Source organism: Amblyomma maculatum, chromosome 11 (genome assembly GCF_055883805.1).
Source record: "Amblyomma maculatum isolate TAMU_Amacu chromosome 11, ASM5588380v1, whole genome shotgun sequence".
Taxonomy (NCBI): domain Eukaryota; kingdom Metazoa; phylum Arthropoda; class Arachnida; order Ixodida; family Ixodidae; genus Amblyomma; species Amblyomma maculatum.
This window is the reverse complement of record NC_139354.1, coordinates 46,164,828-46,179,677: the sequence shown is the minus strand read 5'-3', so window position 1 is coordinate 46,179,677 and position 14,850 is coordinate 46,164,828. Positions and strand designations below refer to the sequence as shown.

Sequence of the window (14,850 nt, the reverse complement as noted above, 5' to 3'; positions counted from 1 at the left end):
AGTTCATGTGTCCTTGGACGAGTAATTCAAGAAATGCTTCTGGACTGTGTTTTGGTTATGGTGTGGTTAATCCCTGGACAATGTCAGCGAAAACACTTTTTCTAACACCAAAATCGAGCTAAGATTGGCGTCTAGATTGCACCCAAAACTGCTCTCCTACCAGAGTGTCCAGACTTAGGTGCAGTTTGATTTTGTCATAGTAATTGTTCTTTGCTTTTTTTTCTTGTTATTTGCAGTTTTAAACGAACAAAACGACATCGAGCAAGAAATGGCTATCATAGGTGGGTGCTACGGAAGTTGTGCACTCATTTCCTGTCTTTTCACGCAAAACTCATCCTCTTACTGCAGCAAAAAACATCTACGACCTTGCATGTCTCGTGGAAACATTACTGTGCGGAATAAAGATAGCGAAAACAGTGCATAAATAACAATTTCTTGTCCTCTAAAGAGTTTCAAAACGTGCGTATAATAATGCGAATGAAAAATCCTAAATAACCCCGGAAAATCAACTTCCAAAAGTCAGAAAGTAGAACATAAAGCTTCTGCTGCATCTGTTACTCAGCTAAATACAGAACAGTCGACTATGGCGATTAACAAAACTTTATACACGACAAGGTGCAATTGTCCAATTGTCAGTAAAACACAGGGAAACCCGGTCATCTGATGTTTTCTCCTCTTTTAATTTTCAAACAATTTATACTTTACTTTAAGGTAGGCAGGTAATTTGTAGAATGCATTCAGGCTGTCCTACCGCTCCCCACATCTCACCTAGCAAAGCATAAACATTCATAAACACCGAGTTAACGAGGTATTCACGTTTTGACTTGTGTTTAAGCAGGACCAAACAATTAGGGGCCACTGACCTTAAAAGCAAGGGTCTGTAGGGGCATATGAACTTCTGGTATACTTCCCCACTATGAAATCGACGATGAGGCGCCATGCTACTGCAAAACCCGTGTTTGGAAACAAACAAGATAAATCCACAAAAGGTGCTTCATTCAGCTGCCATGTCCGTGGCACATGTGTGTGAGATCATCAGGCAGTTCTTGTGGTCGGCCATTGCTGGTGTAACTATGCATGTCATTCAAACGGCAGCATACAATTTGCTATTCGCCAATGCTATTTTCATAATTGGCACTTCTCTTTACGGACATATCCTCATCACTACACAGCTCTAGGGCACCACTTCACGTGAGTGACAACACATACACGACGGTTAATCAAAAATTATCCACAGTGCACATATAACGTTTACTGAAATACAAATAGGCAACTGAACTTAACATCCTTTTTTATATAGTGGCCCGTTTTTCACCGCACTAGGTTCATCCTTGTACAAGCGTTCTGATGTCATCATAAAAAAAAAAATACCGCTTAGCAGCCGAGCTGCGCAAGTACCGGGCCATGTATTAGATGTTTTAGGACCCATCTTGCACGCTTTTCTTGACTGTTGTGAATTATTTCATATACATACCCACGACTGTTTCGCAGATGATATTCCAGTTATTAAAAGTCACTAATGAGTCTAGCAGTACCGTGCCATGTGCACGCTCAATTTTCGCATCATTTTCAGTCGCTGGGGATCGTCCGGCTTATTCCTCATGACGGGTCACGTGTAGCACACGTTCGACCGTTTTTGTGTTTTTCAATTCATTGGTAAACAGTCAGTTTCGCAAAGCACTGTTCCCGTATGGCGCCGAATTTTTGATGAGTTTTGGCCCTTATACACCTTCCCAGTAAGAAACCGAATCAGTGCTCCTAGTTACTCTTTGTCTCAAGCTTCTTCTTGTGCAAGTATGATTTATCTCCAAATAAGGATGGTGGAATTGCGATGGAAATTGAATAGCAAAACCACAACAGCACAAAAAATAAACGAGAAAAGAGGTCAGTATGAACAATGCAAGAAGAATTATGTCAATATTGCAGATAATATTTGGCTCACCCTAGTATATAAACCACTTGATATCACAATGGTATATGCTTTCTACATGGCCTATCATTAGCGTGCTAGGCAAACGAAGGAATAGACTCTCTGTCTTACTTTAAGTTAAAGACAGCACCATTCTCTTCTACATGGAACGTCTTCGGACAAAAAGTGAAACATTTTTGTTCAACCATTTTCCTTTATAATTTCAAGTCAGCCTAATACGCGACGAAATTGGCAGCATTTTATTTACTTAACATCAGAGACAAAAGTGTGACGTTGGTCTTTTTGTTCTAGCGTCTACACCACCATTTCCGACAAGGGGTGCCATGAGGCGATTGCGGACGTCATGAAGATATCTGCGTGCTCACAGCATCGCCGCCTTTTGATTCAGCACACTCTGTAACTAATCTGAGTCTATCGCAATCCACCATAATTGACAGTTAATTCACTACATTCCTACCCGTACCATATTGTATAGCGCACTCTAGCTTAAGCCACCTAAATTGACGCTTATCATCATTAATCCCGCTGAGATCACTTATATTCCCCAGAATCGGCCCTTCATGCACTGACATTCCGTGTAATGTGATTTAATAGGGTGATTTAACAAAATAAAGTCATATGCGAACACAACCTGCTCATACTCAAAATAATCTACTCAAATCCACCCTTGTTCTACGTTATCAACTCTTGAACATAAGTTTTCAAAAGTCTTGTGTTTCCTTTACACCACACGCATTGATTCATTATCCTAGTTTACCCCACTACTGTGTGAATGTCCTGACTCCATCATTCAAGAAAGCTACGCATTGCATGTATTTCTCGACCCAACACCAGTACGGTACAGATTTCTCGGCGCATGCTTTATTTGTTTTTTTTTTTTACCCAAAACCGACACAGCTTCTTCCATTGAATTGAATTCTTGAAGGTATCGTTTTAGACACTACGATGAAAGGTCGAAAAAACCTGAACGCTGACTGCTGCCAACTTCCTCTATATTTAGCCCTTCTAGCTACCCTTCGTTCTATGAAATACTTACGAACACGTCAAATTGTCCATCGAATGTTTTTGCGGCGGATGTATAATGCTATATTAACTCCACCTCAAGAGTACGGAAGAGACATGCAGAGAAAAAAAGAGTACTCTGTATGCATAAGTCCTTCCGAAAGAGAAGTGATGTTTTCTTGTGCAGACTTAGCTCATCTTAGGAGCCGCAATACCTTTTATAGTATGCATAGATACAAGTACGAAGCCGGCATCTGAAAAAAGCTCGTGTGAGCTCCACTTTTAATGCTTTTATGTTGGCCATCACGGCCGGCTGTCTTTTTCATAAAATATCAGTTAAACTGTTTCGCTTGAAACAGGTTGAAGTTATATAAAAATAGTAAACATCTCAGGATTAGTATGGGGCATTTCCACACATCGTATTCCTGAAGCGCTACATACATTTTGCTTTGCAATAGTTTTCTTCTGATCCACATATAACTTTATTCGTGCTTAACACAGCTATATGGTTTGCTTTGTTATTAACAGAAGAGAGGGCCCCACCAGCGAAATTCACTATTGAATTGTATGTCATATGTGACTACAACCACACAAAGAAATTTGAGGGGCAAAGCAATCAACACATTGAATATGTAATAATACTTTTTAACTCGGTGAGTATTGTGCACCGTGAGTATTTCTGTACGGCTGGTTGTTCCTCCCACTGAAAGGTCCAATTTTCTAGGCATTGTGACACGATGTAACACGCTCGCTTGGTAGGGCTCGATGTTCTGTTATGCGAATGTTGCGAATGCTTTTTTATGGGAATCGTTTGTTGAAATTGCGCCTGCCCGAAGTGACAGCACTCACTGTCACGCTTGTTTGCCCGTTACACAAAAAAGACCCTTAATTACATTTTTGCTCTTATCTACAGCGTGATAAACGGGACACGAGAGAAAAGAAATAACGACAAACACAGCTTGTCCCGTTCATCGCGGTGTAGATATGGAACATAGTTACCAACTCGCCCAACACCTGACCTTGTCGAACTACATTTTTGCCTCACTTTCGCAAAGGCTGTTGTTTCAAATAATAAAACACGTCGCAAGTACATCCTTTTAAGGATGTATATAGGAAACCGTCACACAAGGGGACAATGTACTCCGACAATGGCTACTGCCTAACAAACCTTTAAAAAGGTGACACACTTGTGGTATTGTTATGTACAAATTATTCATATTTTATCAAGACTCTGAAGTAATGTTTGCTGTAATATTTTAATTCACAATATTCATAGAATGATTTTGTTAGTATTCGAGTCAAATTTAAAATCTAGCTATGGACCTTATAAGTGAGAAATATTTAAAAATTGTTCCTAATGACCAGTCGCAACTAGTTAGGGTCACACCGTATCGCACGGACGTATCACATAGACACTTTGAATCAATTTTGTAAGCTCGAAAAAGTGGGGCGAGTGGAGATGAGTGAGGTGTTGTCTAGACGTGCGTTTGTACTTGCGCCTCGCCTGCCCCAAGTTGAGGATGGGAAGTCAACAACTTGATCCCCAATATCTGCGTTGTTATGAAGCTAACTTAAAAATTTTTGCAATGTGAGAAGGACTGATAAAGCCTTCTCACGTGTTTGGATAATGACCACAACGCTAACACCCCGCTTAACCTAGCATAGCTTAAAGTGTGTACGGCTGCTGTCATTTGAACAATATTTACTACATATGTTACTGACTAGAGATATATGAATTTTTAAAACGTTCCTTGTGTAATGAAATTTCTTCATACCACGACGAAAATAGCACTGGCGAGAGGCGCGTGCGCTTAAGCTACTTCAAAATTTGCAGGTCAGCCTCCGAATGCAACAGCTTTCGCAGCCCGGAACGATATCAATTACCGGTATTGAAGGCTCCTACACAGTAAGTCCATTAATTTGAAATTCGCCGCGCTACGATACATTTAACCGCATTTCATCTTCCAGGAGCCAGAGCCATACGTGAGCCTTTTGGGAGAAAACCTGCTTATTGGCAACGAAACATTGAGAAATTTAGCAAGACAATCGCAAAATCATCGCACAAAGGCGTTAGCGGATGTGATCCTGTTATTAACAGCGTGAGTAGTTCAAACTGAACAAGTGCATAAATTTGTGTGGTAAAGATTTCGTACTAGATGTTTCGATTTTAGGAAACTTCGATGATCCGCAGTGACTGGGGCTCTTAAAGACGGGCTTATGTATGCCAAGCTATCCTTGATGTTAACTACTAGCCACATTCATCGACCTTGAATAGCCAGCACCGTACAAATTGCTTCAAATAGCTTCGGCTTTGCTAGGAGAAAAAAACTAAATAATTCGCTGAGAATGTGCGCAAAGACTAGGCACTGCCTCTGATTTGGACGCTATAAATATTGTTACTTCTCTGCTCACAACACATAGCTCATAGCTCCGACTGTCTGAGGAAATCACAGATGGTCTAACGATTTGAAATCACCAAAGCAATATTGAGTGTTCTGCAACATGCATACAGCGCGTCGTTAATGCCACAAAAACTATAAAATGTTCGCGAAGTCTAGGGCATGAACATTTAAGTACGGTCGTGTGATCTCGCACATTTTGCTCACTGTTTTCCAGGCATGATGATAATCGTACTTCATATGAATGCGACTGATAAGTGACTTATTTCATGCCATGCTGTGTAGGAAACTACACCTCTGTGGTATAAGCACAGCGACCATTGGTTTCTCCGTCATGCCTCCTGGTTCAATCACTGGTTGCTCCCTTAGAACAATCGAGCATATTTACGTACAAGCCTGGTGTCATCGACGGTACCGGAACCATGGAAGAATGCAAACATTACCCTCATTCATAAGAACGGGGACTCTAAGGACCTTAAAAAATTACAGAGCAATCAGCTTACCGTCTGTTACGTGTAAGGTGTTTACTAAGGTAATCGTTAATAGAATCAGGACAACCTTAAACTGCAATCAAGCAAAGGATCAAGCAGGATTTCGGAAACGGTACTCTACTATCGATCATATCCATAACATCAATCAGGTGATAGAAAAATGCTCGGAATATAACCAGCCCTTATACATTGATTACGAAAAAGCATTTGACTCAGTTGAAACATCGGCGGTGATGCAGGCATTGCGAAATCAGGGGTTAGACGAGCCGTACGTGAAAGTGCTGGAAGATATATATAGGGGCTGCACAGCAACCATAGTTTTGCATAAAGAAAGCAACAAAACTCCTATAAAGAAAGGTGTTAGGCAAGGAGACACAATATCCTCAGTACTATTCACAGCTTGCTTAGAGGAAGTATTCAGAGACTTGGAATGGGAGCAGTTAGGAATAAGGGTAGATGGCGAATACCTCAGTAATCTGCGATTTGCTGATGACATTGCCTTGCTAAGCAACTCGGGGGATGACCTGCCAATAATGAATGATGACCTAAACAGGAAAAGTAGAAAAGTAGGCTTGAAAATTAGTATGCAGAAGACTAAGGTAATGTTCAACAGCCTCGGGAAGGAACCGCAGTTTACATTAGGCAGCGAATTCCTGGAAGTAGTAGGCGAATATGTCTACTTAGGACAGGTAGTAACCGGAGATCCGGACCATGAAAAGTAAATAACAAGAAGGATAAGATTGGGATGGAGCGCATTTGGCAAGCACTGGCAGATTATGACTAGCAGCTTACCGGTACCGCTCAAGAGGAAAGTATACAACAGTTGCATCTTGCCTGTACTCACCTATGGGGCTGAAACGTGGAGGCTAACCAAGAGAGTTCTACTTAAGTTGAGGACAACCCAGAGGGCTATGGAACGAAAAATGGTAGGGGTAACATTAAGAGATAGGAAGCGTGCACAGTGGGTCAGAGAAATAAATCAAGTTACCGACATTCTAGTGGAAATTAAGAAGAAAAAATTGACATGGGCTGGACATGTAGTGCGAAAAGAGGATAACCGATGGTCGCTGAGGGTAACAAACTGGATTCCAAGGGAAGGAAAGCGTAGCAGGGGGAGGAAGAAAGTTAGGTGGGCGGACGAGATTAAGAAGTTCGCAGGGGTCAAGTGGATGCAACTAGCACAGAACCGGGTTAAGTGGAGAAATATGGGAGAGGCCTTCGCCCTGCAGTGGGTATAGTCAGGATGATGATGATGACGTACAAGACACTCCGAATCATGTCGGTAGTTTTGCCTAATTACACTACCGCCTTATTATTTCCACACCTTAGTCATATGACCCAGACGGCCTTCTTAAAAAGCGCAATAAAACGCGCTAAAACTTGTTCACAAATGCACCGATTTGTAGTCGAGTAAAGGTTTGCACAAAAATGCTTATGAAAAAAGTGTAAAAATAAGCTTTGAGACTTGATTCCCTCCTTTGGCAGTCTTGAATACGCATGTCGGCTTGATGGTTTTAAGCATGAGTTTCAGATTATGTTTGCGTCCCTTAGGTGTCCAGTATTCACCATAATTAGTCGCTGCATGTGATATACATCATTTAAAAATTTCGCTCAAGTTTGGTTCGTCTCCTCTCAACATCATTTGGATGTTGGCCGCGGTAGAAATGCATAAAACCCCGATTTCGTGTGCATACGCTGCATTCATGACAATTTCCCGTGCACATCATGAATGAGAAGAGTCTAAATGAATTGGCTAAAAACACATGGGGTTCTGTAAGCCCGCCTAAAATGGATGGCAGTAAAACGCCCTTACTCAAGTACGCACAGTTGATATGTTCGCATTTGAGCACCGGCTGCATACTGACCCTCAAAATATTTAGAATGAGATATTTATGCTCCCATGTCCGTCTAAATAAGCTGAAAATATTGGATGATGATGTGCTTTTTGTACAACGCGCAATGCTCAGAAAGCCGGGTGCTAATTTGTGCTAAGTTCGCTTCAAGAAACAATGTTTCCAAGTGCGGAGAGCAAAAACTAATACACTTGTCATGCTCTGATCTATCGTACAATGTTTTTTACCATGCTTTTTCCTGTCGTGGCGATTATGAAAGGCGGCTTAATGCCTCGTAATATGTTCCAAAAATTTACCGTTTGCTCCGCACTTCTTCATTTTTGATGCTTCGAGCTGTTTCCTAGCCCATGTTTTCACCTTTTATGGTTGAAAACACGCATGCAAGATCTAGGCGACTTCACATATAGGCATCACATTAAACATCTCGCTTCAATAGGGCAGCATATTGCTTGGAAATGACGATGAACACGTTTTCATGTGCAAGAAATCGCTTGCTAACGAAATCCTCTAAACGATGAGGAAAAGTACCACATTATCATCCCAAATTGCCGCGGAGTCCATCACCTAAACTAACAATGAATCTTGGATGGATCACAATCAAATTATTTTAAACGATGACAACAAGTTGCTTTGCTGAAAAAGAGTCATCGTTTCCTTCAAACCCTTCCAGACGAGACATAGTGAAGCTGACTCCTGATGGTGCGGATGCCAGTATGGCTGGTAAGGACAAAATATTCAAGATATACCTACTAGAAAATCTTGTGTCAATTGTATACAAGTTTATTGTACAGGCTCAACCGGCGTGAAAACACGTGGACTTCTGATGATGGAATATCCTTCAATGTAGGCGGCACTCCTTTCCGGAAAAAGTGTGCACCTCTAAAATAGCTCTGCATCTTAAAATTAAAACGTTTCAAAAGCAAAATTGTGCATGGACAAGCTGAGATTCACTTGTTTGGTCCTGACGCGCCAAAAATAATTTGTTTAACTACTACTCCACAGCAGGTTTTTATTCCTTATTGCCTATGTTTAACACATTGTGTTTCACCAAAACAGTCAACAAAAATCATACGAAACGCTATTTACACGCGAAACGTCTTGATCAATATTTACTACTCCAAGGCAGTAACCAGCCATGATGACTCAGATGTAGAAGTGGCCGTAATTCACCGATCGCTCTTTAAACAAGCCTATTCTTCTCCTGGCTATCACCAGGGCTCACCAATGTCCCGTATCTTTATAATGCATGGATGTCTTGCAGGCAACCCTCAGAATATCGTAAATATACTAGTGCTGTTGTGTTTTGTCAGCGTATTCGAACGCATGTAATTTTTGATTCACACTGAGAAATGCGGTGCCCTAATATTATAACACTACTCGTTATACTTTCACGTGCTGCCATCGGAGAAGCCACGGCAATGAATACACTTCGAATCAAATGTGTTGCATATGTAAACAATCGAGCAAGCACGCCCGATGTGCCGCTATCTGTTGATATTTCCACGAAACACTACGTTCTTCATTGCACTTTCGCGTTGAAGTCAACAGACCTTCAGTCTCAGATATGAAGATGCACCGCAAGATCGGACGAGCTGCATCGACTGCTGCACGCGGAAAACCGACGCGATGCCCCTATGAACTTGCTAGCGCCCACTGAGACGGCTTCATATCTACGATGCACTTGTGAAACAAGGCGTACTCCGCATCCATTGAAACGTTGAACGTATAATGTGTACGGTATTATAGTTACTTTAGCTCGCTGGCATGACCCGGCATAGTTGCTCTCGTTTAGCTTCATCAATTAGGCCGACTTGAGTTGAGAAGCGGAAATATTCTGTCCGGCATCAGTTCCATACATGACGAGTTTGTCAGGTTCCAGTCACACCGGACATGTTCTGTCCCCTATCTGAGCTCCATACAGAACTGGTTCACCTGGTTTAAGATCCATACTGCCCTTTATTGTCCGGCTTGAGATGCATTCAGAAATGGTCTGTCCGGTATCACTACATTCTGGATTGGTCCACTCGGATTGAGATTCATACAGGGCATGACCTGCCCGATATAAACCTGTTTAAGCTTTATACATTACTGGTCACACCGGTATGAAATTTACACCGGTGTTCCCCGGGATAATACAGGACCGATGAAAACTGGTTTAGGCGCGAGACGGGATTTTTTATTAAGAATTTCCTTGCTTCGTTTTTATGTTAACAATTCTACATTTAAAGCTACAACTGTGCTCCCAAATACCTAGCAATTTACTTATTTTAGCTGCAGCCTGTCTGATATTTTCTTTACTAGTATCAACCATGACCACAGCGTTCCATCTCATTGCAGCCCCTTTTTAAAGTGTCGCAATAAATAAAAATGATTGATTTGCATTCAGGCACCTATTACAATAACTGACTAAACACGCAGACTACCGAACTGAGTCAATTGCTTAACATCGCTCTCAGAAGGCGGCTTTGGGAGTATTATTATGTGCTGTATTTTATTATCTTCAATCCCAATGATATAAAGTGTTTCTTTGAAACCATAGAGGACTTTGAAAACATCGTTAGTAAAAATATATAACTTTTAGTTTTCACTCATTTTTGGCGAAACCCTGGGCCCCATTACAAACCCAATTTAATCTATAGTTCCGACATAAGGTACTGGAAGGAATTATATGCTTGGAAAATCGTAGTATACTTCAATGATTCCTCGTTGGCAGTCAAATTTCTGGACTTCAATTTCAGCTGCATTTATTAACTCTGTGAACTGCCCACTTGCTAGGCTTTCAACTTCATATTGCGGGATCTGCAGGAACAAGCAATCACTAAATCATAATGAGCTCAAAATTTGTTAAATTTGATTTTGCATCAAGGGTATGTCTAGGACTGAAATTATCGCTTATCGGAAAAGAATTGCAAACCTCGGGGAATCATGTGCCATGAGCTCATCATGCTGTCCTTAATATCACTAGTTAGACGAATTATTGTGATTGTTCACCGCAAATTCTCCCTTTTTATTAGTAGTATTGCCGGCCCTGATGATAATGAAGCGTAAGCAAAATAGCCGAAGCAGCCTTCTCCGTTTACACACCTGAATATAGCCGCCCCTGAAAGATAACAGTTTGCCCTTGAAACGTTGTACGATGTGAATATCTTACGTCAAATCAGTATGTAAATAAATATCAATTTTACAATATCCAGAAAAAAAAAACATTTTCATAATTAAAACGAATTATTGTACAAAATGTTTAAAAATTGCTGCCAAAGGTTGTGTTATCTGCCCCAGATTCGGATGGAAGATGCTACGGAGGAAACAACGCTCTAGTTTGTAAGGCGCGCCACATACGTCGAAAGTATTTACCTTAATAACGTAATTAATAAACCTCTGATAATGTCCTCTAACTTAGATTGCCAACAAAAACTCTCCCCGAGTATCGTTACTCGGTGACAATTACTGGCTGCTTTTCATGGCAGGATCCTTTTAAGAGCAACGCGCGAATTAATTGTGTTAAGATATGTGTGGCACAAAGAATGATTTTGTGTTCAAAACATGAACCATATAGGCCAGGACCAAGCGCTCCTAAATTGTTTGTAACTAGCGCAGATAAATCTAGAACATCCTCAGCATTGCATTCAGCATTACGGAAAGGCACCTAGGCTTCACCAAGAAATGCAATCGAGAATCCTTTCATTGATTTGACACCAAGGTCTGGCACACTTCAAGAAGGCATGCGATCTCCTGAAGGTCGCTCTTGTGGAGGACATCCCAGAACTGTTTTCCGGAATTCAAGGTGCTGCGCACGAAATGGGACATTTGTGAGTATCACTTTTCTCTTATTCCTGCATCAATTCTCGGAAATTTGGTTGTAATGCGAAAGCATTGGAAACATCATGGACGCGTAACCTCTTCGCCGCCTTTTTGAAGACTTTGGCACATAACAGGTGGCAATAGTCACCGTCACATACCAGTTTTGATCTGGCCTGTTTGACAGGAAGCAAAATATAGATACAAACTGCAGACCATCCGTCGAAGTGACCACAGGCTAGGATATACCGAATGATCGGGTGCCATAGGCGCGAGTATCACTGCAGACAAAGATTTTGCAAAAAGGAAAAGAATGATAGAATTGGATATATCAAATGAATGATATAAATGAGACAATTTTCGTCATTGTTATGCTCTTTATTAAAACCGCATAAGTAGAAACGTCCATGCTTTGCTTAACTCCGCAACAAGGAAATCAAACACGGTGCTTCTGTTTGCTTGTAGATTTGCGATCCTTCATAGGCAAGGAAATGACAAACACTGCAGCAATCGTTCTAGTGCACCAGTGTGTTGCGGTTTAGTCTCCCAATTGGGTTGGCTTTGTATAGCTTCACGATTCAATGTAAATCGGTTATGAGTGACACCGTACTGGTGGGATTCGAAAACTGCGGCCATCTGAGGTTCTTTAACATGCACTGATTCGCACAGTTTACGGGTGCCTTGGGCTTCGGCATCGTCGAAAAGCTTACGCTGGGTCCAGATAGAACCAATATCTCGAGATGAGTAGCTGAGTGGCAGTCACAGAGCAACCGAACCGGCTCTTAGCTTAATCAAGGGGCTCACTCTTGTCAGGTAGAGGCATGCATAGGGGTGAACACTGTTAAAAATGTGCACACCACAGGTGCTTTCGGTTTTGCGAAGGTTTATTCTGATAGCTCACTTTTGCCCTGTCTAATCGTACAAAGCAATAATTAAGCCTGTGCATCTCTGTAAATGACCGGAAAGAACTGCGATTTCACTGCACCGTGTTAGTTTTCAACATTATATCTGACTAGTTCAGCCTGCAGCCTTTAAAAAGAGGGCTGCAAACGGGGTCTTAAAACGTTACAGCGGAGAGGCCAGTCAGCCTGCCTCGAAGCACATGGCCAGCCGTTGGCGCAAGGTTTCTTATTGTGCGACAGAACTACATTAAAGCAATTATTTGACAAAAATATCGGTTTCAGGGAATCCGTTTGGAAGGAGTCGACTGAGAGGGAATTAGCTCACGCAATATATTATGCACAGAGGGTCACCTCTTTATGTTATGTCGGCAACGGTGCAGCATAAATCCTCTGGATGCCTCGACATCAACATTTAGGTTAGTCTGTCAGGGTGGTATTTGTGGAACCAGACACATATCTTTCTGCACCCATTTGGTAATCTCTTCGGGTCTTGTAGGTGGTGGTCAGTTGTTACCGCGATCATTCTAAGCCTGTTGGCAACAAGATAATGGAGATGTATCGAATTTTGCCACCACGTCCGGTCACTTCCTTGCATCCCGAGATAACTGTCAGACACACGCCCCATTTTGCCCCTGAAGCTTCTGCGGTACAGAGTCAATGTAACTAAAATATATGTCCTACCGAACCCAGCGCATTAACCCATATATCTAATATATGGCTTTAAAATAGTTCAACATTAACTCGTATGCGTCGTTTTATAGACTCAGAGCAGTCAATAATGTTGCCACGAAAGAGTAGCTTCGCAAAGGCTGCCAACTCTAAGCAATCATCACTCCTTTTATACAGCCCCGAGGAGACAGATTCCCCGCTCCCTGCTGGGACAATTGCTCAGAAATTTGAGACAACGTTTCTGATAATCGTAGGTAACCTGCAACGTGCTCTGTTACGCAGACTGGGTGCTCACCATGATGGTCAAGGAAATTCACGAAGCTGCAAAGAGGAAGACGGCTACCTCATGAATCCATCTTACCTTGGGAAAAACTTGTACAGGTTTTCTGAATGCAGCAAAAAAGCCATCGCAAAATTTGTGCGGTACGTTTCTTCTATATTATAAGTGAGCAAAGTAATCTTAGAAATGGACAGGGGCGTGTTAAAAAGACATAGAAAAATGCTCTAACACGTGCTACGAGCTTGAAACAGGACGCCCTCTTCTAAAACATTGGAAGTTGTTGTTAGATAATAGAGAGACGCAATGAGTGTAGAGCCTTTATGATCAATAGACAACTTCTGGCCTCGTCGCATAAAACAAATTGGTTGTCTCTAATGCAACGCCTGATTTATTTGCCAGCCAGGGATGTCATGGCTTCCTTTTCTTTGTTGGGGCTCGGATGTATTCACGAGGTGCTTTTTAGTAGAATTCGTTGCTTATACTCTTGCATGAGCGCCAGCAGTTTTGTTATCATGTGGGTTGCGATCAGTTCGAAAGGTTGTGAAATATTGAGACCGATTTTTCTCAAGGCAACATGAAGCCGTTTGGTCTACGCTTTTAACATCCTGCAAATTGACGAAGGCTTTCCCTAAAGTGAATGCTCATGTTCTCTTTGCTCTATTATCTATATCGATTATAAGCTATGTATTGAGCAGGGTCTTAAGGTGCAGTTTATAGTTTCTGGCACACGTTTATGACGGGCACAATCCACCCTCATTCGTAGCTACAGAAGACATGGAATAACTGGCACTTACGTAGTGCTCAAGCTTGTGACATGTTCAAGGCACGCCTCCATAACCACTTTCGACTCACGCAAAACGTTAGCAGTGGGGCTTTAATGTATTGGGATATAGTATTATATGTGCCATCAGGCTGGTCAACTCCAAGAATGATATTTTGGCACATTTTGCCGTAGCAAGAGTAGGAGTACAACGAATAAAATCTACTTCATTTAGAAGTCTGAAGAACAAACTACTTTGCACAGAAGAAATTGTGCGAATGTAAGAATGACTAAACTATAGTATTTTACGAAAAGTACCATTTAGGTTTAGATTACATGACGTAACAATATTTTTTTGCTATTGCCGTTTTGCGAGCCTTGAATTTATTCCAGAATATGAGCACAGTATCGAGTAAATAAACGAATATATAACGCATTTTTCTCACCTATATTTCTTCTAATATTTCGAAGCCAAAGACGAATGCACACTTGTGGAACGCTTTCTGGTTGTCTCCTGCGTTATTCAGATTTTTTTTTCCGTGCGTATCGCGGGGACGCCTGCGATGAACATGTATCCTCCTGGGCACCTTACCAGACTGGCGGCTCCATCTTCCAATTCAACGAGGAAACGTTGCAGCCTTATGAGTGCCTAGTAGCAAGGATACCATACTGTACTTGAATGAGGACTAAGTTTAAAGCGAAGCAGGATGGACAGTTTCTCGTCTGTGTAACATTTTATAGTGGGTGATACAGCGCAAAGACACGA

At 41.6% G+C, this 14,850-nt stretch overlaps 1 protein-coding gene across 1 annotated transcript in view; it reads left to right on the top strand.

The window, feature by feature from the left end:
• Positions 1 to 14,850, top strand: part of LOC146173726 (venom metalloproteinase antarease-like TtrivMP_A) — a 44,450-nt gene that overhangs the window by 13,201 nt on the left and 16,399 nt on the right. Inside the window, exons 5-11 of the mRNA XM_084585255.1 lie at positions 237 to 281; positions 3,461 to 3,585; positions 4,767 to 4,838; positions 4,901 to 5,031; positions 8,346 to 8,395; positions 11,376 to 11,484; positions 13,327 to 13,467. Coding sequence (XP_084441381.1) covers positions 237 to 281; positions 3,461 to 3,585; positions 4,767 to 4,838; positions 4,901 to 5,031; positions 8,346 to 8,395; positions 11,376 to 11,484; positions 13,327 to 13,467 — 673 coding nt within the window. The remainder of the gene's footprint in view (positions 1 to 236; positions 282 to 3,460; positions 3,586 to 4,766; positions 4,839 to 4,900; positions 5,032 to 8,345; positions 8,396 to 11,375; positions 11,485 to 13,326; positions 13,468 to 14,850) is intronic.